The sequence below is a fragment of the Gekko japonicus genome, unplaced genomic scaffold, assembly GCF_001447785.1.
Source record: "Gekko japonicus isolate JY-2015 unplaced genomic scaffold, Gekko_japonicus_V1.1 scaffold2024, whole genome shotgun sequence".
NCBI lineage: Eukaryota > Metazoa > Chordata > Lepidosauria > Squamata > Gekkonidae > Gekko > Gekko japonicus.
Genome location: NW_015163149.1, coordinates 173,708 through 196,504, shown reverse-complemented (window position 1 = coordinate 196,504; position 22,797 = coordinate 173,708). Strand labels below are relative to the sequence as shown.

The following is a 22,797-nucleotide window of genomic DNA, read 5'->3' as shown; positions in this document are numbered from 1 at the left end:
CTCTACCTGCTCTTTCCCATGCATAATCCTATAAACCTCAATCATGTCACCCCTCAGTCGTCGTTTCTCCAAGCTAAAGAGCCCTAAGCGCCTTAACCTTTCCTCATAGGGAAAGTGTTCCAACCCTTTTATCATTCGAGTTGCCCTTTTCTGCACTTTTTCCAAAGCTATAATATCGCTTTTAAGGTGTGGTTCTAGACTGATGCTCTGACCACCACACCGGCCACCTCTGGGGGAGGCGACTCAAAACGGAATTTTAAAATCAACCTCGCAGCTTCAAATTATTTCAGAACGTCATCCGGTTTCAGGGCAGGATTTCAGGGCAGGTGAGGAAGCAAAGGCAGTGAACGATTGTGTTTTGACAGCAAAGATGCACGAGGAAATAGACCGGGTGATTGGCCAGAACCGGGCCCCGAACATCGAAGACCGGAACCAGATGCCCTACACCGACGCCGTCATCCACGAAGTGCAGCGAGTGAGCGACCTCCTTCCCATGGACGTGCCGCACATGGTCACGCGAGACACCGAGTTCAGAGGATACCTCATCCCGAAGGTAAGCCTGGGAGGTGTGGAAGCACGCAGTGTGTGGAGTCTTGTGAACAAAAGTTCTACTTTGTGAGCTCCTGGTATTAAAGTTGTGAGCGAGCGATTTGGCTCCTGCATAAGTTAGCTTGCTCTGGAGCCCCCTCCTTCCTGAGCTGAGACAAAAATGTGTGAGCCGGAGGCTAAAAAACAGTGAGCTAGCTCACACCAACTCAGCTTAGAGGGAACACTGCTGGGAGGTGTGGAAGAGTGCAGTGTGTGTGTGTCTGTGTTTGTGTGTCTGGAAAGGGTTAGCAATAGTTTCAGAATCTTGACTTCGACCTGTGCAGCCAACAGATACAGGTCCTTCACTTCGGATCTCCTTCCCCCGTCTGGGGCAGATCTCCCAGCCTTACCTCTCTCCCCAGCCCTTGCCTTGACCGCATCCAAAGCTGGCCATCCGGATGTCTCCGCAGGCCAGCTGGGACAGTCATGTGACATTCCCGGCTATCCAGTGACCAGCTGCATGACTGGGAGACCTGGGGAATGGGGTCAGTGCCCTCCGTGGCCGCCACCACAACCACTGCAGAAATCCACGGCTGTGGCAGGGAAGGGCCCCAACCCAGATAGCGCAGTACTTGGATAGGAAGTCTAGGGAACTGAAGGGAAAGGCGGGCAGTGGCAAAACAGCTCACGTTGCCTCTGGCCTTGGCACAAGTGGCACAGGCTGGCCCGGTCTCCCCAGATCTCAGAAGCTCAGCAGGGTCGGCCCTGGTTAGTACTTGGGTGGGAGACCACCAAGGAAGTCCAGGGTTGCTACGCAGAGGCAGGCCATGGCAAAGCATCTTTTTGAGGCTTTATTGCTCAGTAACAGCCGTAATGCAGAAACCAAAAGGAATATATCAAAAAGTAAATGACATTGTTATCTAATAATACGATGAGAAAAGCAATGATGTGTCTCATATTGGTTAAAGGGCAAAGTACCTCTAGCCTTGAAGTCCCTTTGGGGTTGCCGTAAGTCAACCGAGACTTGATGGCAACCCCCCCCCCATCAGAAACAGGGAGGGGGGGAGAAACTGACTGTCCCCCCTCCAAGGAATGAGGGGTGTGGGGTTCACCCCTCCATCTTCCTTGCTCTGATACCGAGGCTGCATCCTCCCTGAAACCTTGAAACTCCGGCTTCCAAAATTCCTTCTTTCCCAGGGGACGGAAGTCTATCCACTACTCACCACCGTCTTGAATGACCCCACGAAATTTGGAAATCCAAGACAGTTCAACCCAGAACATTTCCTGGATGCGGACGGAAGCTTCAAGAAGAACGATGCGTTTGTGCCCTTCTCCTCAGGTAAGCCGAGGGCCCCTCTTGCTAAGGAGGAAGATCGCCCAGGGCGAGTGTATGTGTAACATGGTCGTGTGAACCCTCCGGAGGTCTCACGCAGGAGAGGCTTCCACCTTAGCCAGGAGGACTAGCAGTCTTCTCTGACCCTTTTTTACACTGGGGCTTTCAGTTATTAATATTCATAAGCCCCTTTTCCGGCACTAAAGTGCCCAAAGAGAAACACCTGGTCAAAATGCCGCCCAAAGGCTGAAAGGTTCAGCTTGGCCCTGCGGTGCCAAAATGAGAGATCACGGGAAGAGGTGGAACTCCAAAAAAAAACAACATCTGTGATAAAAAAATAACAAAGAGTCAATAAAGAGAAGTTGCAAAAACATTTACTGAAGTATTTCTGTAGTTCTGTAAGGAACATCCTTCTGTCATCGCTCACATGCTAACGAATACTGCGCAATGTGAACATTCGTTTCGCAATATATACTTCATCTGAGCGTGTAGCAATCCCGATTCTTTATGTTTGGCATTTAGAATCTAGCTAACACATCGTGAGGGACTTGGGTCCTGTTATGAGTCAACATGGAATGTTTCCAGCAAGAGTTGATAAGTAGTATTTGATAAGAATCGGGATTGCGACACGCTCAGATGCGAAACGAATGTTCACATTGCGCAGTATTCATTAGCGTGTGAGCGATGACAGAAGGATGTTCCTTACAGAGCTACAGAAATACTTCAGCAAATGCTTTTGCAACTTATCCTTATTGACCCTTCGTTATTTTTATCACAGATGTTGTTTTTGGAGTTCAACCTCCAGGTCTGCCCTGGAGACCTCCTGGACTCACAGCTCATCTCCAGACGACAGAGGTCAGTTCCGCTGGAGAAAAATGGGTGCTTTGGAAGGTGGACTCTGTGAGACTGTGCCCTTCCCCAAACTTCACCCTCCCCAGGGCCCATCCCAAATCTCCAGGAAGCTGGCAACCCTAGCCCCCCCAATTCACCAATTCTGGAATACCTTGCTTTTGAACGGTTGCCAGTTTTATGCCTTTGATGCAACATCTGCTCTCATCATAAGCGAGTATCGTGTGAATGTGAGTTTACAGGGTTGTCCCCAGAAATGTCCCAGCCCAGAGCCTGCAAAGATAAAGAGATTGCCATGTTTATCTCAGCTGCGGAGGGGATGCTTGTGGGGACCGTCTGTGGCCCACGGCGCACACACATCTGACTGCAGAGATGGCGGACCTAAACAGCATGATAAGAAGTAGAGACATCACCCTGCTAACAAAAGTCCGCATGGTCAAAGCAATGGTATTCCCAGTAGTCATGTATGGCTGCGAGAGTTGAACTATAAGGAAGGCCGAGCGCCGAAGAATAGATTCTTTTGAACTATGGTGCTGGAGAAGACTCTTGAGAGTCCCTTGGACTGCAAGAAGATCAAATCAGGCAGTCCTAAAAGAAATCAACCCTGACTGTCCCCTGGAAGGCCAGATAATGAAACTGAAGCTCAAATACTTTGGCCACCCAATGAGAAGGGAGCACTCCCTGGAGAAGACCCTGATGCTGGGAAAGATTGAAGGTCAAAGAAGACGGGGACGGCAAACGATGAGATGGTTAGACAGTGTCATCGATGCAACGAACATGAAGTTGAGCCAACTTCAGAGGACGGCGGAAGACCGGAAGGCCTGGCGTGATCCGGTCCATGGGGTCGCAAAGAGTCGGACTCGACTGTGCGACTGAACAACAACAACAAAAGCCTTTAATCTTCACTTCTGATTCTGTGCCCACCTTACGAACCACTCTTTTCCCTCCGGTGTATTTATTCTGCAGTTACAATTTTAAAAATGCACTTTTGTAAATCTGGGCGGAATGTCTTAAAATCATTACCCCATTAGTTGATAGGATACCTGGTCACATTGATACAAACAAAGCAAGGCTTCAGTGGCTTCTATCAGATAAGAATGCAGAGATTACACACGCAGTTGCTGGGTTCTGTGCATTGATTCTTAGGTTGCAGGAGTTGCATTTTACAAGTTTTTAAATTTAGATGTTTACTCTGTAAAGTATCTCTGTTCCCCCCCCCCCTTTCTTATATTATGTTTATATTGTATGCTGGTTTTAAGACCGTAATAATAATAAAACTAAACTGGGTAGAATGTCAGCTGTGTGACGTGTGGGGGTGGTCTCCAAACTTTTTTGTTTTTTTTTAAATACATAAATGCCCTGTTGCTGCTGCACCGTAGCGTCCAGCAAGCACCTTCCATTTAAATCCTCGTGGTTCAGGTTTTGTGCATGCATTTTAGTGTTAGTTCCTTGAATGAAACAGAAAGGAAAGCAGGCAAGGGGGGGGGGGGAACCCACCATTGAAACTGACCAAACTTTTCCTGAAACTAAAAAGCAGCTGCAAAGCCCCTGTTTTCCATATTGCCAAGCGCTGGGGGATTCTCTGCTGTCTTATCGGCCACTGTGAAAAAGAGTCACACGATCCCATAACATGGGGGGAACACGTTGATTGTACAGAATGTGCAGTAGAACCCACTGACACTGGCATTGCAAGCTGTGATCACTGGCAATGCGTGTGTGCACGCCTGTGCAAAGTTGGCTGCAACTCCACCGTGCTTTGCAGAGGGCTACAATTTGTATGGGGGAAGAGTCCGCTGGAAAAAGCTCTGAAGAGCGTTTTTAGTCTTGGGCCACTAATTATTATTTTTTTAATGGGGGTATTTTCATCGGTGGCTCAAGTGGTTAAGACGCTGAACTACAGGCTGTGGAAGGTCGGTAGTTCAGCAGTTCGAGACCCGAGTTGCCGCATGACAGAATGAGCTCCCGTCTCTAGTTCCAGCTCCTGCCAACCTAGCAGTTCAGAAGCAAGAAATTGCAAGTAGATAAATAGGCACCACTTCGATGGGAAGGTAACAGCATTCCGTGCGCCTCGGTGTTTAGTCATGTCGGCCACATGACCACGGAAACGTCTTCGGACAGCGCTGGCTCTTCGGCTTGGAAACGGAGATGAGCACCGCAACCCTAGAGTCGGACTCGACTGGCTTTCGAGCAAGGGAACCTTTACCTTTACCTTTATTTTCATCGATCTCTAGCACAACTGCGTAGTAACACTGATTTCCTGCCCTTCCTTGCAAATTTGTGTGGTTTTCTCTTTGTGATTCCCTCATTGGATCCTGCACACTGGTCGTGATCTTGGCAGTTTTTTAAAAGCCTGTCCTGTGCGGATTGCACTCTGTGTTCCAAATGGATTGATCCCAAGCGGTTCATAACTTCAGCAGTTCACAGAAGGTCCATGTGGCTCAGCCACTATTTTAATGTTAGGCTTCCGGAGACTACCAAAGTGGTCCCCCCCACACACTGTGTTCACTGAAGTATTAAAGGGGAAAATGTTTTCAAAGCTCCAGGCTTCCCATCCTAGTCTCTCTCTCTCTCTCTCTCTTTACATCTCATGTCAATTTCATTTCACACTGACGATCACCCCATTTTTTTTTTAGCATGCAGCACTGAAATCCTTTTTTTTTTTTGTACTGGGGACGCTGCTGTTTGCCAGCAGGGAACTAAACCTCGCACAGCTCCTTTTAAACTTTTAACTTTTTTTTATTCCGCAGTCTGAGACTAGTGATAGTCTCATATCACTGGAGTTGTGCCACTTGTCCCCCCCAAAAAAAATTTTTTTTAAAAAAAAACAAGGAGGAAATGGAGCTTGTACACTGATGAAGGGGGGAGGGTGGAAAGTGCAGAGTGGGCATAAATGACCTTGATGTAGGTGGGGAGTGACCTTTGAGGGATGGCAAAAGGGTGTGGGGGGGCATCTGGGGGAATCTGTATACTTTTGAATTACCTTCAGCTTTGATGCAAAACAAGGAAAAACCGGCACAAAAGCACTCTCAGAAATCCCGGGGAAACAGCGACCTGAAAGTGAACAGAACGATGCAGGATGACAAAAAAACCTGACGGATAGCACATGTCGAAAGTGAGGGAAAACACCCGTGCATAAAATCCCTGTGACTGGTGCCCATATCTGTAGGGAAGGGGTCCCCAACGTGGTGCCCAAATGGTTTTGCAAACTGAGCAGTACCAGATTAGCTTTTATTACTGCCCAGAAGGGCTTCCGATTGGCCACTAGAGATTCGATTGGCTTTGGCAGCAGCCAATCGGGGCACAAAGATCTTCACCATGTGACTGAAGGCCAGCTGCAGCAGCCGATTTGTGACTGGCTCCGCCTCCTGCGGCAGCCATTTTGTGGCTCTGCGCCCACCACGCCGTGGTAGAATTCAGAAGGTGCCCACAGGCTCAAAAAGGTCAGGATCCTTGGCCGTACGGGATCACTTCTCCTTAAAACTAGCCCTCTTCGCAGCCTCCTCCTCCTTCCAGGAATGTGGGATTGTGCATTTTTCTTCTTCACAAGCATGCTCAATCTGAGCACACATCATTCTGCAGCCTCTCCAGCACATGACCCGCTCCGATGCCACAGGCGATAGACACGGGGTGCGCAGCCGGGAGACATCTCTGTGGGACTGTAGTAAGTGGGCGCGAGGAAGCTCGGAATCAACCACGCTTCTTCCTCCTCCCCACATGCCAGCAGACGGGCAGAAGACATGCAAGAGGTTTTTGATGAACCCTGTCGCTGCTCAGGGTTGCAGGTCTCTCCCCCCCCCCCGGCCATTCGTGGAGGAATGGGGAGGGGAGGGTTGCCAGATCCAGGTTGGGAAACTCCTGCAGATTTGGGGATGGAGCCTGGGGAGGACGGGGACCTCAGTGGGGTGTACAATGTTAGAGAGTCCGCCTTCCAAACAAGCCATTTTCTCCAGAGGAATGATCTCTGGAGTCTGGAGACGAGCTGTAATTCCCAGGGATCCCCTGGTTCCACCTGGAGGCTGGCCTCCCCAAGGGGGTGAAGCGGGATGTCACGGGACATCTGCCCAAGCATAGGTTTGAGATCCATGTGGGGGCAGGTCTCAGAAGACTGTGTTGGAGGGTTCCTGCTCTGCCCCATGGCTGTTGGCCTGTGGGGTCCTGGCAGGGTCCCACCTTATTCCCCTCCTCTCTCGTCGCAGGGAAGCGGATCTGCCTGGGGGAGGCCCTGGCCCGCATGGAGCTTTTCCTCTTCTTCACCACCGTCCTCCAGAGCTTCCGGCTGAAGCCCCTCGTGCCCCCGGAGGACATCGACACGACTCCCCTGGAGAGCGGCTTTGCCAACATCGTCCCCACGTACCAGATGTGCATGGTCCCACGCTGAGCGGGAACCCCGCCCGGAGCGTTCTCTCTCCCCTACGGCGCTCTCTTCGGCCGCGCAAGAAAGACTTTTGGAGCATATGGCGGCGGGGAGGGGAGAGAGAAGGGTGTCACAAATTGGCTTTTTAAAAATACGTCAACTGCACTTCACACAACTCTCTCAGGTTAGCCCTTGTTCCCACATGTGGAGCAGGTGTGTCGCGGGGGTTGTAGACATGGAACAAATCCCCTGTGTCCCACCCTATTGCAACTGTAATGAAGAAGAAGAAGAAATATTTGTGAGGCCTTTTTGAGTCTGGCCTTGCGTCTTAATCAACTGCGTACACGGTGAGCGATGTTTCTTATCATATGCCGTCCAATTTTGGTGCAGCGAGTACAGGTGCACACTGCTGATCAGAACTAATGTGCCATTAAAGAAAGCCAATTTGGGCTGGAACACGTCAGGTCGCAAGAGTTCCCATTTGTATACATTGCTGTAATGAGAACACAGCTAGGCCCATAAATGTTTTTAACCAGTTGATAATACATGTACTTCTCTGGTCTGGTGACAGAGGAGACCTAACACTACACAACCAATCAGAAGAAGAAGAAGAGGAGGAGGAGGGGGAGGAGGAGGAGATTGGATTTATACCCTGCCCTTCAGTACCCAAAGGTGTCTCAGAGCGGCTTACAAACGCCTTTCCCTTCCCCTCCCCACAACAGACACCCTGGGAGGGAGGTGAGGCTGAGAGAGAACTGACAGAAACTGCTCTTTTTCAAGGACAGCTCTTGCCAGAACTACGGCTTGCCCAAGGTTACCCAGCCAGGTGCGAGTGGAGGAGTGGGGGATTCGAACCTGGTTCTCCCCGATTAGAGTCCGCGCACTTAACCACGATGCCAATCTGGCTCTCAAAGAAAAGCATGCTGTTAGTTCCCTCCGTAATTGAGAGGATGGAGCGTAACAACAGGGCCACAGTTAATCACTCTTAGCATCCCACAATTAGGAGGGAAAGATTTACACATCAGTCTCCAATTCTGACATATTTGTTTGCTCCTGATTCCCCCCAGAATTAAATCCAAACAAATAGTGACCATATAAACATAGCTTGTTGTTCCTGTTTGGCCTTTGCATCTGTTAAAACATCTTCACTATGTTGTATGTTGATTTACTGTTCACCCTCTACCTATGCTTATGGACTGTTAACTTCCATTTCAGTGTATCTGAGGAAGGGTGCATGCACACAAAAGCCCAAACCTTGAATAAAACTTTGTTGGTTTTAGAGGTGCCCCACTGGACTCAAACTTTGTTCTACTGCTTCGAAACAACACGGCTACCCAACCTGGAGAAGAGACCGTGAACCCGATCTCCCTTCATTCTTTCAACGGGGAAGAAAACTGGTTAAGCTCTGTCCCCAGCCAAGGATCCTGCCTTTTCAGTCTGCTGCTCTTTGGGAAATAGTGCTTTGTTATTGCCCCGGTTTATAAGGGTGGGACCATAAAAGTCCAACCCATGTTTGCTCTCTGTATCTGGGGGAGAGTTGATAGCCGAGTCCTTGGGAAGGGGAGATAGACCGGAGAGAGTGAGAGAGTGAGAGAGAGAGCAAACACCCGGCCTCTTCACACTCGGGGGAGCAAAAGCAGCCCCTCCTTGGGCCCTGGCATAAGAAGGAGAAACACCTCCGTCTCACGGAACTGGGGTCCGTTGCCCAGTAGAGAGGAAGACCAATGCTTCCTGTCTAGCCAGGCAACATTTCAGACCACGGGCCATTTGAATTCAAAATCCAAAACTGGAATTCTTTAGAATTAGCTGTTGTAGATCTTCCGGGCTGTGTGGCCATGGTCTTGGCATTGTAAGACCTGACGTTTCGCCAGCAGTAGTGACTGGCATCCTCAGAGGTATAACACAGAAAGAGGGAGGACTCTCTGTATCAAGGTGAGAAGAAGAAAAATGGTAGGCAGGTCATTTATATCTACTCAGGAAGGTGGGGGTAGGGCTGAGTCATTATCTCGTAGGAGTTCCCCAGGCTGTGAACATGCTAATGGGAGGAGCTTTCCTGAGGAGGTTCTTTTGCATATGGATTGGCTGTTGAAATTCTAATCTTATCTGTAGTGCTGTTGTCAGATGTAGAGCCTTTTGTGTCTTTCAGGACAGGAAACCATGCCCTATTTATTTTCAAACTCGCTTCTTTCCTGTTAAAATTGTGTTTATGTTTATGAATTTCAGTGGCTTCCCTGTGTAATCCGACATGGTAACTGGAAGTGTTGTCCGGCCGTTCAGTGTCTTGGAACAATTCTTTAGAACTGTTGGTATTCCATGACTTGATTTGGACAGAGATCAAATTCAGTTTATTATTTGAAATATTTATACCTTGCACCCTCAATGAAGTATTTTTACACAAAACCAGCAAAGCTAACAACATAACCAACTACGACTACCGCCCTTCAAAATCTGGCTGAGGGACTGGAGGCCGTGGTGGGGGGGTTAAAAAAGAACAGGCTGAGACCAGTGTTCCCTCTAAGCTGAGTTAGTGTGAGCTAGCTCAAAGTTTTTTAGCCTCCAGCTCACATATTTTTGTCTCAGCTCAGGAAGGGATGGCTGGAGCAAGCTAATTTATGCAATAGCCAAATCGCTCGCTCACAACTTTAATGCCAGCAGCTCACAAAGTAGAATTTTTGCTCACAAGACTCCACAGCTTAGAGGGAACATTGGCTGAGACCGAATGTGATTAAGATGGAGATTCTGTGGCTGGGGGGGGGGGCTCGGGACTGAAGTCCAGGTTTCCAGCTCTTGATGGGGCGCCACTGACACCCGTGCCTTCTGTCAAGAGCTTGGGCATGACCTTGGATGTCTCCTTATCAATGGATAGTTCAGGCTGGATTTGATCCAGAACCCACTGATTGGTCTTTTGGGCACTCCACAGACAGTATCTAGAAATATCAGAGAGCCAGTATCAGAGAACCAGTTTGGTGTAGTGGTTAAGTGCGCGGACTCTAATCTGGGAGCCCTTCCACCAGCCTTTCAAGCTGGAGCCGTCACTAGCACCAAGACACCTGATTTGTTAAGGCCTGCTTGTTGAGAGCAACAAGAACAGCTAATGACACGGGTATGACTGCAAGAAGATCAAATCAGTCAGTCCTCAAAGAAATCAACCCTGACTGTTCCCTGGAAGGCCAGATAATGAAGCGGAAGCTCAAATACTTTGGCCACCCAATGAGAAGGGAGCACTCCCTGGAGAAGAAGACCCTGATGCTGGGAAAGATTGAAGGTCAGAGAAGACGGGGGCGGCAGAGGACGAGATGGTCAGACAGTGTCATCGATGCAACGAACATGAAGTTGAGCCAACTTCAGAGGATGGCGGAAGACAGGAGGGCCTGGCGTGACCTGGTCCATGGGGTCGCAGAGATTCGGACTCGACTGTGCGACTGAACAACAACAACGACAACAAATGGCCACAGTGTGCTCTTTACCATCTAACATTGCCTTGGAGAGGCTCCCGCACATTATTTATGAATTTGATTGCTTGTCTGAATTTTAGGTTATTGCTCTGTGGATGCATCTATGTTTCATTGTATTTATTCTGTTATATTTTAACGTAATCCGCCCTGAGCCTGCCCATGCGGGGAGGGCAGAACATAAATCGAAATTATAAGTAAATATAAATAAATAAATAAAACGGGGAGACGCTAGAAATATGGCTCCGTGACATCCCCCTCCTCCAGTTTCGGAACTCGGTGGCTGAGCTTTAGACGTCCAAGAAAAGGGAATTGGAGGACACGGCCTGGAGGCCTGGAGCCAAGAACTGTCAAATGGAAGCAACCCTCAGGAGGGCTCGGCCAACCAGCCTAGCCCAAGTCCCGACTACCTGCCCTGCTTCAATCCCAGCTCCGAGAGAGTTGATTCATAAAAATATCACTGTGTGAGTCCCCCCTGCCCCATAACATTGCGAGAAGCACCGACAATCAAAACAGCTAAGAGGCATCAAGCACCTTAGGGATCCACCTCACCACCAAGAGGACGCGGACTTGTTCTCTGGACTAAACATGCACATCACTGATTAACTAGGGAGAAGGCTCTTAAATTCTGCAGGAGTTTGTAAGATTAAACACACAACGTGTTTGCTCAGTGCGATAGTGTAACACCAGAAGGTGGTGCTGAACCGGTGCCTGAATAAATACATTGAACCCGGGCAAAATGAGTCAGGCGGCCACAGTGGGGAGAGAAGGAGGAGGACCAGGGGCCAAACATCCACCATGGAGCTGGCGAGTGCGCTCACCGTCCTCCTGGCCATCTGCTTGGTGCTCATCACGGTCAAGAGGAAAATGTCTTCCCATGGGAGGCTGCCCCCCGGGCCCACCCCCCTGCCTGTGATCGGGAATTTCCTGCAGATAAAAGCTGCAGAAACCTGCAAATCTCTCATCAAGGTGAGTTAAGAGAACCCGGGAACAAGCCGTGCAGGGAGGCATCGCCGACTCCATTCAGCTTCGAGGGAATTGCCGGGATTTGTGGAGGGGGACAGGATGCAGGTTTGCAAAATTATTCACAGGATGGAGAGAGTGGACAGAGAGAACTTTTTCCTCCTTCTTCCAAAATACTGGGACATCCAAGGAAGTTGATGGGTAGAGGGTTCAGGCTGGACCAAAGGAAATTCTTCTTTCCGTTAACGAGTGGTTAAATTGTGGAATTTGCTGCCAGCGAGTCTAGCGGTGGCCATGAGAATAAAGAGCCTTAACGGAGGATTGGATACTTTCACGGAGGAGAGGTCCATCAGTGGCTACTGGCCGTGGTGAATAAAGGGAACCTCCATACTCAAAGGCAGTTAGCGTCTGAATCCCAGCGCCAGGAGGCAACATCAGGGGAAGACCACAGCTTCTGTGCCCTGTTGTTGGACCTCCAGGGGAACTGGTTGGCCGCTGTGTGAGACAGGATGCGGGACCAGATGGACCCTCACTGGTCTGATCCAGCTGGGCTCTGCTTATGGTGTAGTGGTTAAGTGGGCGGACTCTAATCTGGGAGAACCGGGTTTGATTCCCCACTCCTCCACTTGCGCCTGGCTGGATGACCTTGGGTCAGTCACAAGCTCTGGCACAGCTGTTCTCGAAAATGAGCAGTTTCTGTCAGAGCTCTCTCAGCCCCACCAACTTCACAGGGTGTCTGTTGTGGGGAGGGGAAGGGAAAGGAGTTTGTCAGCCGCTCTGAGACTCCTTCGGGTAGTGAAGGGCGGGGTATAAATCCAATCTCTTCTTCTTCTTCTATAGCCTTCCTCCATGGAGGCCGCTCTGTAAGTGTCCGTGTGTATTTCTCGTGTGGAGCTTTGAGTTCTTCTCTTGCTGCAGGCTTCCGTTCTTCCGCCTCTCGAGGTGATAGTTGGGATATTTCCTCCCACGGCGAAGGCTCTGGGATTTCTACCACTTCTGCAAGCAGATTCGGCTTCAGGGATGGAACGCTTTGCATCGTGGTCTGCAATGTGAATAGGAAAAGAGTAGCAGGAGACAGAAATGGCTCCATTTTTAAAAAATAAAGATAAATCCTTGCTCTTGTTTCTTATGCAGCTGAGTGAGAAATATGGCCCCGTGTTCACGGTCTATTTTGGAAATCGTCCGGTGGTCATCTTGTGTGGTCACGATGCCGTGAAGGAGGCCCTGGTAGACAAGGCGGAAGAATTCAGTGGAAGGAAGACCATGCCCACCTGGGATAGAAACTTCCAGGGATACGGTGAGGCGCCCACCTCAGCTTCCCCCCCAAGCTTTGCTTCTGTCCTGGCTGCCGTGACGTCATCTGGGTCCCCTTCTCTCTAGGCGTGGTCTTTGCCAACGGGGAGCGCTGGAAGCAGCTGCGACGGTTCTCCCTCACCGTCCTGAGGAATTTCGGGATGGGGAAGAAGACCATTGAGCAGAGGATCCAGGAGGAAGCTCAGTTCCTGCTGGAGGAATTCCGGAAGACCAATGGTGAGAGTGCTGTGAGCCACGCCCCCTGGGGGGAGGAGTTTCGGGGCTGCACATGTCCGTATGGGCTCCCTTTGGAGGAGAGGACAGTGGAGACTTGGGGCACCTTTGTTGGACTTGTGTAATTCAAAGGTGGGGTTCAGGGGGAGGCACAGAGATACTCCTTTTGGAGGCACACGGAACGCTGTCACTTCCCCACCAAAGCGGTACCAACTCCCCATCAAATCTCCCGAAAGAGGGAGGGAGGGAGGGAGATTCTGTGCACACGCACACACACGTCTGCCACTGCTACGTCCAACTCTCAGCAAAGTCTGCCTTTTGTTGTTGTTGTTAGCCATTCAGTCATGTCTGACTCTGGGCGATTCTATGGGCCAGCTTTCTCCATGGTTTCCGAGCACGTTCTGTTTCTTTGAGTCGTTCCTTGCTCAGGCTGGTGTTGACTTTTATGGTATCTAGCCGTAAGTCTGCCTACCTCTCTCTATCTCCCAGGATCTAAATGCTGCACTTCCTTTTCACACTTGAGTTACCAAGTTTTTGGCCAGGGCTGTGCCTTCCAAAGGAGACCTTCACTTTATTCCCTGGGAGTGAACAGCTTCGTTGGCTGCTGCTTTCTGCCAATCCCAGTGTCAGCTAACCAAAGTTCCCTCTAAGCGGTGGAGTCTTCTTGTGAGCAAAAATTCTACTTTGTGAGCTGCTGGCATTAAAGTTGTGAGCAAGTGATTTGGCTACTGCATAAATTAGTTTGCTCTGGAGCCCATCCTTCCTGAGCTAAGACAGAAATGTGTGAGCTGGAGGCTAAAAACCTGTGAGCTGGCTCACACTAACTCAGCTTAGAGGGAACACTGCAGCTAACATTGCCATGGTGTGGAATGTGGGGGTGCAGGTCTGCTGTCACTCCCTACAACGGGCTTCTCCCTACAACGGGCTTCCCTCCTAGTGTGTGTGTGTGTGTGTGTGTGTGTGTATGTGTATATATATATATAAATTGAGTAGTGGGGTGGCACTTTCTGAACATTCCACACACCCCTAAATCAGTTGGCTCCATGATGTGTCACTCAGAAGCTGTCCCTATCCACTGGCCGCATTCCCTGAGTCCCACCCACAGAAGCGGTGCCCACCAAAACTTTCCTCAGAAGGCAGTTGATTTGCTCCAGTGAACACAGCTAATGTCTTTGCTCCCCTCGCCAGATGACGATTCGTTCCCTCAGGGGACAAAACCCACTGTCTTTAGCCTCCAAGCCAAGTTTGCTGAGGCAACACTTTCCACAACGGGGGGGGGACCCGCCAAGTAAACAGCTGTCAGTGTAGCAGAGGCGGGGGGGAGCCAGCCCAAGTTATCACAAAAAAGCCAGTGGATACACACACAAGCAGAGATAGAGGATGGGACCAGACACACGAAAAACAGGAAGCCGAAAAACCTGAGCCATGCTGCAAAGCACGAATACAGACACGGTCACAGGCAGATCTACATTTGCAGAATGCCCAGTTACAGAAATTACTCCACGGAGCCCTGTGTGCTGCATTTTCTGGCCCACATTGTGCGACCTTGGACACCAGTTATTGTGTAACGTACGGTATGTGAGACTTTACTTCCACATTTGTGCTTTTCTATTACATACTGCTAATATGTACTTAACCTGCTTCCTGCCAATGCATTCGTTACACATCACATCTTTCTAGAGCTCATTGTATTGGTTTTACAACAGGCTTTACTGCTTATATATACATATAGACACATACATACACACACACACACATATATATACATACATACACATACATACATATATACACATACACACACACATATATGTGTACATATATATATATACATACACACATATACATACATACACACACACACACACATATATATATACATATATAGATACACACAGACACACATATTCCTCCTCCCATGCAAGGAGGAAACGGAACTGCAGGTACAGAATACTTGTGGGGGTGAGACTGGAGGCTGTATCTTCCCGCTTGTGGAGGCACTGCAAAATGCAAAATGCTGGACCTTGAAAATTAGTGTTTTCATCTACCACCCACTATGCTCCGATGGGTCTTCTGAAATACGGGGCAGTTCAGCTATGATATTCACCTCCATCAAAAGGGAATTAGATAAGCATCTGGAGCAGAGGTCCATCAGTGGCTATTAGCCACAAGGTATAGATAGGGGCTCTGGGGCAAGTGATGCTCTGTCTTCTTGGTGCTTGGGGGTGGGGGGGCAACAGTAGTGGGAGGGCTTCTAGTGTCCTGGCCCCACTGCTGGACCTCCTGAGGGCACCTGGTATTTCTGGCCACTGTGTGACACAGAGTGTTGGGCTGGCTGGGCCGTTGGTCTGATCCAACATTGGCTTCTCTTATGTTCTTATGTTCTTATGAAGACATTCAAGGATTTCACAATGATGGTATCGCAGCTTGTTTGAGACTGGGATGGTTCTTATACAAAATTTGGTTATTTCCCTGTGCACTGAAAGATGGTTTTAAGCACACTTTACAATGACCCTCGAACGAAAGTGTGGCTCAGTGGCAGAGTATCTGCTCGGTATATGCCCGTTCAATCCCTGGCCGCTCCAGATGAAAGGACCAGGCAGTAGGTGATGTGAAAGACCTCTGCCTGAGACACCCAGTGTTCCCTCTAAGCTGGGTTAGTGTGAGCTAGCTCACGGTTTTTTAGCCTCCAGCTCACACCTTTTTGTCTTACCTCTGAAGGATCATTCCAGAGCAAGCTAATTGATGCAGCAGCCAAATCGCTCGCTCACAACTTTAATGCCAAGAGCTCACAGAGTAGAATTTCTGCTCGCAAGACTCCACAGCTTAGAGGGAGCATTGCCCTGAAGAGCCGCTGCCAGAATGAGTAGACAGGGTGGACCCGGATGGACAGAGTCTGTATAAGGCAGCTTCAGGTGTTCATTTTGTGTCCTCTTGCCTTCTCCTCTTCCAGAGAAGCCCTTTGATAACACCTACTTCTTGAGCCGCGCCGTCTCCAACGTCATCTGCTCCATTGTCTTTGGGAACCGCTTTGACTATCAAGACAAGGAATTCCAGGCCTTGATGGAGATGATAAACAACACCTTCCGGGAGATGAGCACCGCTTGGGCCCAGGTAGAGCCTCCCCCCCCCCCAAAAAAAATAGCTGCCTACCGGTGGAAGGAATCTCCCGGCTGAGACCGGAGCTGGCCTGCCTGGGGCCAGGTGCCACTTGGCAGAGATCTCCCATCCGTTCCAAATTTGTGCGTGTGAAACCCACCCGTCTTTCTTTCCTCCAGCCCCCTGCCCTGAGTCCCTCCACCCCTTGCTTGCCGACAGAAGCACATGGGTTCTCTGGCTCTGTTGTGTAGTGGGTTCGACGCACTGAAGAATCAGGAAACAGCGTGATTATCAGCTCATAATTTACTGGTACACAACAGAACAGAGAATACCAGTGTAAGCCAGATGGCCAACTATATACAGTCCCTGTGGCCCACCCCCAGGTCCCATTGGCGGGTTTAAACTTCCCACCAAAGTCCCTTGAGGTTTCAGGATCCTAGTCCCTATTGTCTCTTGAGAGTCAAGCTCTGGTGAACGTCGCTGTCGCCTAGTGGCGGTCAGCGGACATAACAGGCTCCTAGCTCCTTTCCCAGGCTTTCCTCTTACAAAATCAGATGTGGCACGCTCACCTCATCGAAGGTGGAATGTTTGTGAATATTCCATGATACCACAATAGCCCGGCTAATGGCTTGGGAAAAGATTCACAAACTGGGGGGATTTAACTCTTTTCTTTTCTTTTCTTTTCTTTTCTTTTGCCAGCATGCCAAATGATTCCCTTTGTGACTATGGCCTCAGGTGTCAACTCTGCTAAGCCCCCCCCCCCCCCCAAAGCAGGAACTGGACACCTACTTGTTTTTTTAATGAACATTTTATTTATTTTTCAAATATAAAGTGAACAACAACAAAGCCACATCACAGTTGGTATTAAAGTCGATGTTAGCAGTAACAAAGATGAGGTTAAGCAGATTACCATTACATTCAAACATTAAGCCATCCTGTGTTTACATAAAGGGTAAAACATCGTAAAATTTGCATGGAACGTTAAGGGAGGAAGGAATGTCATTACAGAAAACATGTCCTAAAAATGGAAACCATTTAGTTTGAGAATCATTAGCACCAGATGGATTATGCAGATATGAAACCTCGTCTGAGATCTTATCCATAGAATATAACTCCCAGAGTTTAGCATACCATTGCTAAAGTGTTGAATTGTTCTTACATTCCCAAGTGTTAGCAATGATTGTTTTTGCTGCTGACAAAACTATCGAAAGAAGTTCTCTCCTTATTTTGACACCTACTTGTTGGGGATATTATAGTTACATAGTTGTAGTTGCATGGGCAAGGGGGTTGGACTAGATGACCCTGGTGGTCCCTTCCAACTCTGAGGTTATATAAAATTGCACCTCACCTGCTCCTTGCCCCCTCTCTCCGCTCTTGCAGCTCTATGACATCTATACCAATATCCTGAAGTACTTCCCTGGCCCCCACAACAAGATCTATGACATGCTGGAAAACATGAGGCGCTTCATTGCCAAGAGAGCAGGGAAGAACCGGGAAACTTTAGACCTCAACTCCCCGCGGGACTTCATCGACAGCTTCCTCATCCAGATGGAAAAGGTATCCCTCCCTCCCCCCCCCCGCACATAGAAGGGCCCTGCCTAGCTGACCACAGGGGGGGGGACTGGCAGGGGGAGGAGTTCCCAGGCTGGCCAAGCGGCCGTCTGAAGACTCAGGTGGCCGTCAGCAGCTTTTCCGAAATGCTTGGCATTTGCGGCTTGCCAAGGTGTCCCAAGTAAGTAAAACGGCAGTTCCCTCCTTTAAGAGACAGTGGCTTGAACTGAGACTGGGGCTTTGCTGTCATCCGTGAAAGAATGTTTTCAGCTGTCGTGCAAAACCCTTCTGCAAACCGCCCATGATTGGGAGAGCAAATATTTTAACTGAATGAGCCAGCTTGCTCTGCAAACACACACACACGCGCACAAAACCACACACACTCACATAGAGTTGCCCATCTCCAGGTGGTGGCTGGAACTCTCCTGAGATTACAACTCAGGTAATCCAGGTAATAGAGATCAGCTCACCTAGAGAAAATGGGAATCTTGGAAGCTGGACTCTGTGGCATTTAAGCCCCTTGCTGGGGTGGCCATACGTTGGAAGCTCAGCAGGGTCAGTAATTGGAAGGGAGACCACCAAGGAAGGCTCTGCAGAGGAAGGCGATGGGAAACCATCTCTGCTTCTCCCTTGCCTCGTAAGCCCCTTGCTGGGGTGGCCATACGTTGGAAGCTCAGCAGGGTCAGTAATTGGAAGGGAGACCACCAAGGAAGGCTCTGCAGAGGAAGGCGATGGGAAACCATCTCTGCTTCTCCCTTGCCTTGGAAGCCCCTTGCTGGGGTGGCCATACGTTGGAAGCTCAGCAGGGTCAGTAATTGGAAGGGAGACCACCAAGGAAGGCTCTGCAGAGGAAGGCGATGGGAAACCATCTCTGCTTCTCCCTTGCCTTGGAAGCCCCTTGCTGGGGTGGCCATACGTTGGAAGCTCAGCAGGGTCAGTAATTGGAAGGGAGACCACCAAGGAAGGCTCTGCAGATGAAGGCGATGGGAAACCATCTCTGCTTCTCCCTTGCCTCGTAAGCCCCTTGCTGGGGTGGCCGTAAGTTGGAAGCTCAGCAGGGTAGGTACGTGGAAGGGGGACCACCAAGGAAGGCTCTGCAGAGGAAGGCAAAGGCAAACCACCTCTGCTTCTCCCTTGCCTTGGAAGCCCCTTGCTGGGGTGGCCATAAGTTGGAAGCTCAGCAGGGTCAGTACTTGGAAGGGAGACCACCGAGGAAGGCTCTGCGGAGGAAAGGAATGGCCAACTACCTCTGCTTCTTCCTTGCCTTGAAAGCCCCTCTCTGGGGTCTCCAGAAGTTGTCTGTGACTTGACGGCACTTGACACAAAGAGACAATAACTGAAAGGGAATCTGTCGAGGATGGGTGAGGGGGCGTCAATGTGGCAAATGGGGTTCAATGTGGCCAAGTGCAAAGTGATGCATACTGGGGCCAAAAATCCTAACTATAAATACATGTTGACGGGGTCCGAAGTGCTGGAGACTGACCGAGAGAGGGATCTTGGAGTCGTAGTAGATAACTCAATGAAAACATCTGTGTGTGTGACTGCAATAAAAAAGGCCAACACTATGCTGGGGATTATTAGGAAGGGAATTGAAAAGAAATCAGCCAGCATCATCATGCCCCTGTATAAATCAACGGTGCAACCTCATTTGGAGTCCTGTGTACAGTTCTGGTCACCACACCTCAAGAAGAATATTATAGCATTGAAAAAAGTGCAGAAAAGGGCAACCAGAACGATAAAAAGGTTGGAACACTTTCCCTATGAAGAAAGGTTAAAACAACCCCTGAGGGGTGACATGATCGAGGTTTACAAGATTATGCATGGGATAAAGCAGGTAGAGAAAGAAGTACTTTCCCCCCTTTCTCACAAGACAAGAACTCGTGGGCACTCCATGAAATTGCTGAGCAGTCAGGTTAGAAGAGATAAAAGGAAGTACTTCTTCACCCCAAGAGTGATTAACACATGGAATTCACTGCCACAGGAGGTGGTGGCCGCTACAAGCACAGATGGCTTCAAGAGGGATTGGATAACCATCTGGAGCAGAGGTCCATCGGTGGCTATTAGCTACAAGGTGTAGATAGGAACTCTCGGTATGGGGCAAGGGATGCTCTGTCTTCTTGGTGCTTGGGGGGGCAACAGTGGGAGGGCTTCTGGTGTCCTGGCCCCACTGATGGACCTCCTGAGGGCACTGGTATTTTCGGCCACTGTGTGACAAGAGTGTTGGACTGGATGGGCCTGATCTAACATCGTCTTCTCTTATGTTTTTATGTTGATCTTATCCCATTACTTTGCCTCCTGTTTACCCTCAAGACACAACTCCCTCTTCCACTCCTATCACGACCTGGAAAAAAAAACCCTAACCAGCAAATCTCCTAACAATCTTGTCTTCCTACCCCTGTTTGCCTTCAGGAAAAAAACAACCCCGACAGCGAATTCAACGTCAAGAACCTGGAGCTCACCACCCTCACCCTGTTCTTTGCCGGGACGGAGACGGTCACCTCCACCCTGAGATATGGCTTCCTGTTCTTGATGAAATACCCCGAGGTTCAAGGTATGGAGGGGAGGCCCGGTGGAATCCCAACACCCCCTTGGAGTCTCCCTAGAGCAAGTAGGGCTAGGTTGGAGTCTAGCAGCACTTCAGAGACCGAGAAGATGTTCAGAGTATGAGCTTTCAGGAGTCAAAGGTCAGGCCCATATTCACGGGGGACATTTGCAGGCAATGCCCCCCAAAAAATGAGTGCCGCCCCCTCAGACTGAAAATTCTTTTAAAAATCCCCCCCCAAAGTCAATTGTTTTTTTATAAGTTTAAGATGCATGTTGGGGTCCAAAATGACCTCAGGGACTGTAATTTTCCTTTTGGAGAGCCAGTTTGTTGTAGTGGTTAAGCGCACGGACTCTAATCTGGGAGAACCGGGTTTGATTCCCCACTCCTCCACTTGCACCTGGCTGGATGACCTTGGGCAAGCCATAGTTATGTCATAGTTATGTCTTTTTTATATATAAAAAAGAGCCGTTTCTGCCAGAGCTCTCTCAGCCCCACCTACCTCACAGGGTGTCTGTTGTGAGGAGGGGAAGGGAAAGGAGTTTGTAAGCCGCTCTGAGACACCTTTGGGTAGTGAAGGGTGGGGTATAAATCCAATCTCCTTCTCTTCTTCTTCTTCTTCCTTTTCAGGCCAAAAAATAAATAGGTTTTTAAAGATGCAAATAAATTAAAATAACAAAAAATAATATAAAATTGCAAACTGCAAAGGAGAGAGAGAGAGTCAGAGATCGCTCCCCCCTCCCCGGCTTACACAGAAAAGCAGCCTGGAATCGAGTCTCTCCAACTGAGAGGACTAGGGGAGGACTAGAGGTCGCAGTGGAGCACATACACCCCCGATTCTCCCACGCCCCCTCCACCAAAATTTTCTGACTAGGCCCCTGTCAAAGGTCCCTTCGTCAGATACCACCTATGGAAAGTACAGGAGGGGCTTAGCTCTGTGCCTGTCTGTCTCATGCCCCAAGGGGTTGCCACTTCCCAGTTTAGAAATGGGGCACGCTTTAAAAAAAATAAAAGCTCTCAAGAAGCCGAGACAAGCCTTCTCCACAAGAATGGCTGCTATTGGATCCCGTCAGAGAGGAAACGTCCTGTTTCCAGCACCAGCAGCAGCCAGTGAAATGCCTGTGGGAAACCTGAGAGCAGGGAGGAAAGGCAAAAGCCAGCCCCTGGTATTCAGAGATAGACTGCCTCTGCGCCTGGAGGTGCCAGTCAGCTACGTGGGGCATTATAAATGGTGCCTGAATCAGAGCAGGGGTCATTTCGTAGGAAAAGAGGTGCAGGCGCTCATTAGCATAACTTATTAGCATAATTTATTTTGTATATGCCACACCCCCTGACATCACCGGGAGTGTGTCAGAAGGCAACACCCACCGCTCACGCTCCACTGGACTGTTTTGGCTCGCTAGCTATTGGGGGGGGGGGGGAACGTGCAGATCTGTCCTCGCAGAGGAGGGAGAGCTTGTACCTGAATAAAACTTGGTCTTAAAGGTGCCACTGGACTGTTTTGGACTGGGGGGCTGGGGGAGCTCTGCAACTTACCTGGCTGCTTCTTGCTCTGACTGAGGGCTGTTGGGAGCAGGGGGTGGGGCTTGTTGCACGTGCCCGCCCCCTGGGCTCTTTACTGCCGGAGCTCCGCTCCTGTGCGCTCCTGCAGGAAATGACTCCTGAATCAGAGTGTGAGAGAGTTTCATTGCAAGTATTTTTTTTTGGGGGGGGGGATCTACCACATTTCTGTCGACCAAGTGTCCTTCCAGGCTGAATTTGTTTTCACCTCCTTTGCATCCTCCCCTCCCTCCCAGGGTCTCAGGCAGCTTGCATGGTTCTCCCCCCCCCATTCTACCCTCACAATGTCCCTATGAGGTAGGCAAGGCTAAGAGAGAGAGTAACTTGCTCACGGAACTTCATGGCTGAAAGAGGATCCGAACTTGGCCGTCCCCAGTTCTAGACTGGTGCTCTTACCACGACATCAGCCACCTCTGGATTTGAATGCGCAATTCACTTAAGTCAAGAGCCTTGCTGTTTCCCCAAGTTTGGTTTTAGAAAGCAGGTGATGATGTGACACATTAAGATGACTGCCTTGGCTTGCGAGGGGGGAGGCTACTCAAAACAGAATTTTAACATCAACCTCTCAGTTTCAAATACTTTTGAAATGCCGTCCGGTTTCAGGGCAAGGTTTTGTCCTCTGCCCTGGGTACACGGGAGGGGGAAGATAAGGAAGTGAAGGCAATGAATTATATGCAGGGATCATTTTCTGCGGGAGCGCACAGGAGCGGAGCTCCAGCAGTAAGGAGCCCAGGGGGTGGGCATGTGCAAGAAGCCCCACCCCCTGCTCCCAGCAGCCCTCAAGTTGGGCCACGAGGAGCAAGAAGTAGCGAGGTAAGTTGCAGAGCCCCCCCCCCCACTGGCCCACCTTCAGGTACAAGCTCTCCCTCCTCTGCGAGGGCAGATCTGCACGTTAACCCCCCCCCCATAGCTAGCAATCCAAAGCAGTCCAGTGGCACCTTTAAGACCAAGTTTTATTCAGGTACAAGCTCTCCCTCCTCTGTGAGGTCAGATCTGCACATTTCCCCCCCCCCCAATACCCCGAAACCCAAACCAGCCC

At 49.8% G+C, this 22,797-nt stretch overlaps 2 protein-coding genes across 5 annotated transcripts in view; both read left to right on the top strand.

Annotated features, from left to right (window-relative positions):
- LOC107106813 (cytochrome P450 2G1-like) overlaps positions 1–7,115 on the top strand; it is a 19,297-nt gene extending 12,182 nt beyond the window's left edge. Inside the window, exons 6-8 of the mRNA XM_015407018.1 lie at positions 366–553; positions 1,726–1,867; positions 6,907–7,115. Coding sequence (XP_015262504.1) covers positions 366–553; positions 1,726–1,867; positions 6,907–7,088 — 512 coding nt within the window. The 3' untranslated portion in view covers positions 7,089–7,115. The remainder of the gene's footprint in view (positions 1–365; positions 554–1,725; positions 1,868–6,906) is intronic.
- A 4,199-nt stretch (positions 7,116–11,314) lies between these two features.
- Positions 11,315–22,797, top strand: part of LOC107106820 (cytochrome P450 2G1-like) — a 16,658-nt gene continuing 5,175 nt past the window's right edge. Inside the window, exons 1-6 of one of the 4 annotated variants that reach the window (XM_015407028.1) lie at positions 11,315–11,485; positions 12,614–12,776; positions 12,860–13,009; positions 15,960–16,120; positions 17,486–17,662; positions 20,066–20,207. In XM_015407028.1, coding sequence (XP_015262514.1) covers positions 11,315–11,485; positions 12,614–12,776; positions 12,860–13,009; positions 15,960–16,120; positions 17,486–17,662; positions 20,066–20,207 — 964 coding nt within the window. Of the gene's footprint in view, positions 11,486–12,613; positions 12,777–12,859; positions 13,021–15,959; positions 16,121–17,485; positions 17,663–20,065; positions 20,208–22,797 lie in introns of all 4 variants that reach the window. The other 3 variants (XM_015407030.1, XM_015407029.1, XM_015407031.1) reach the window with 3 other exon arrangements.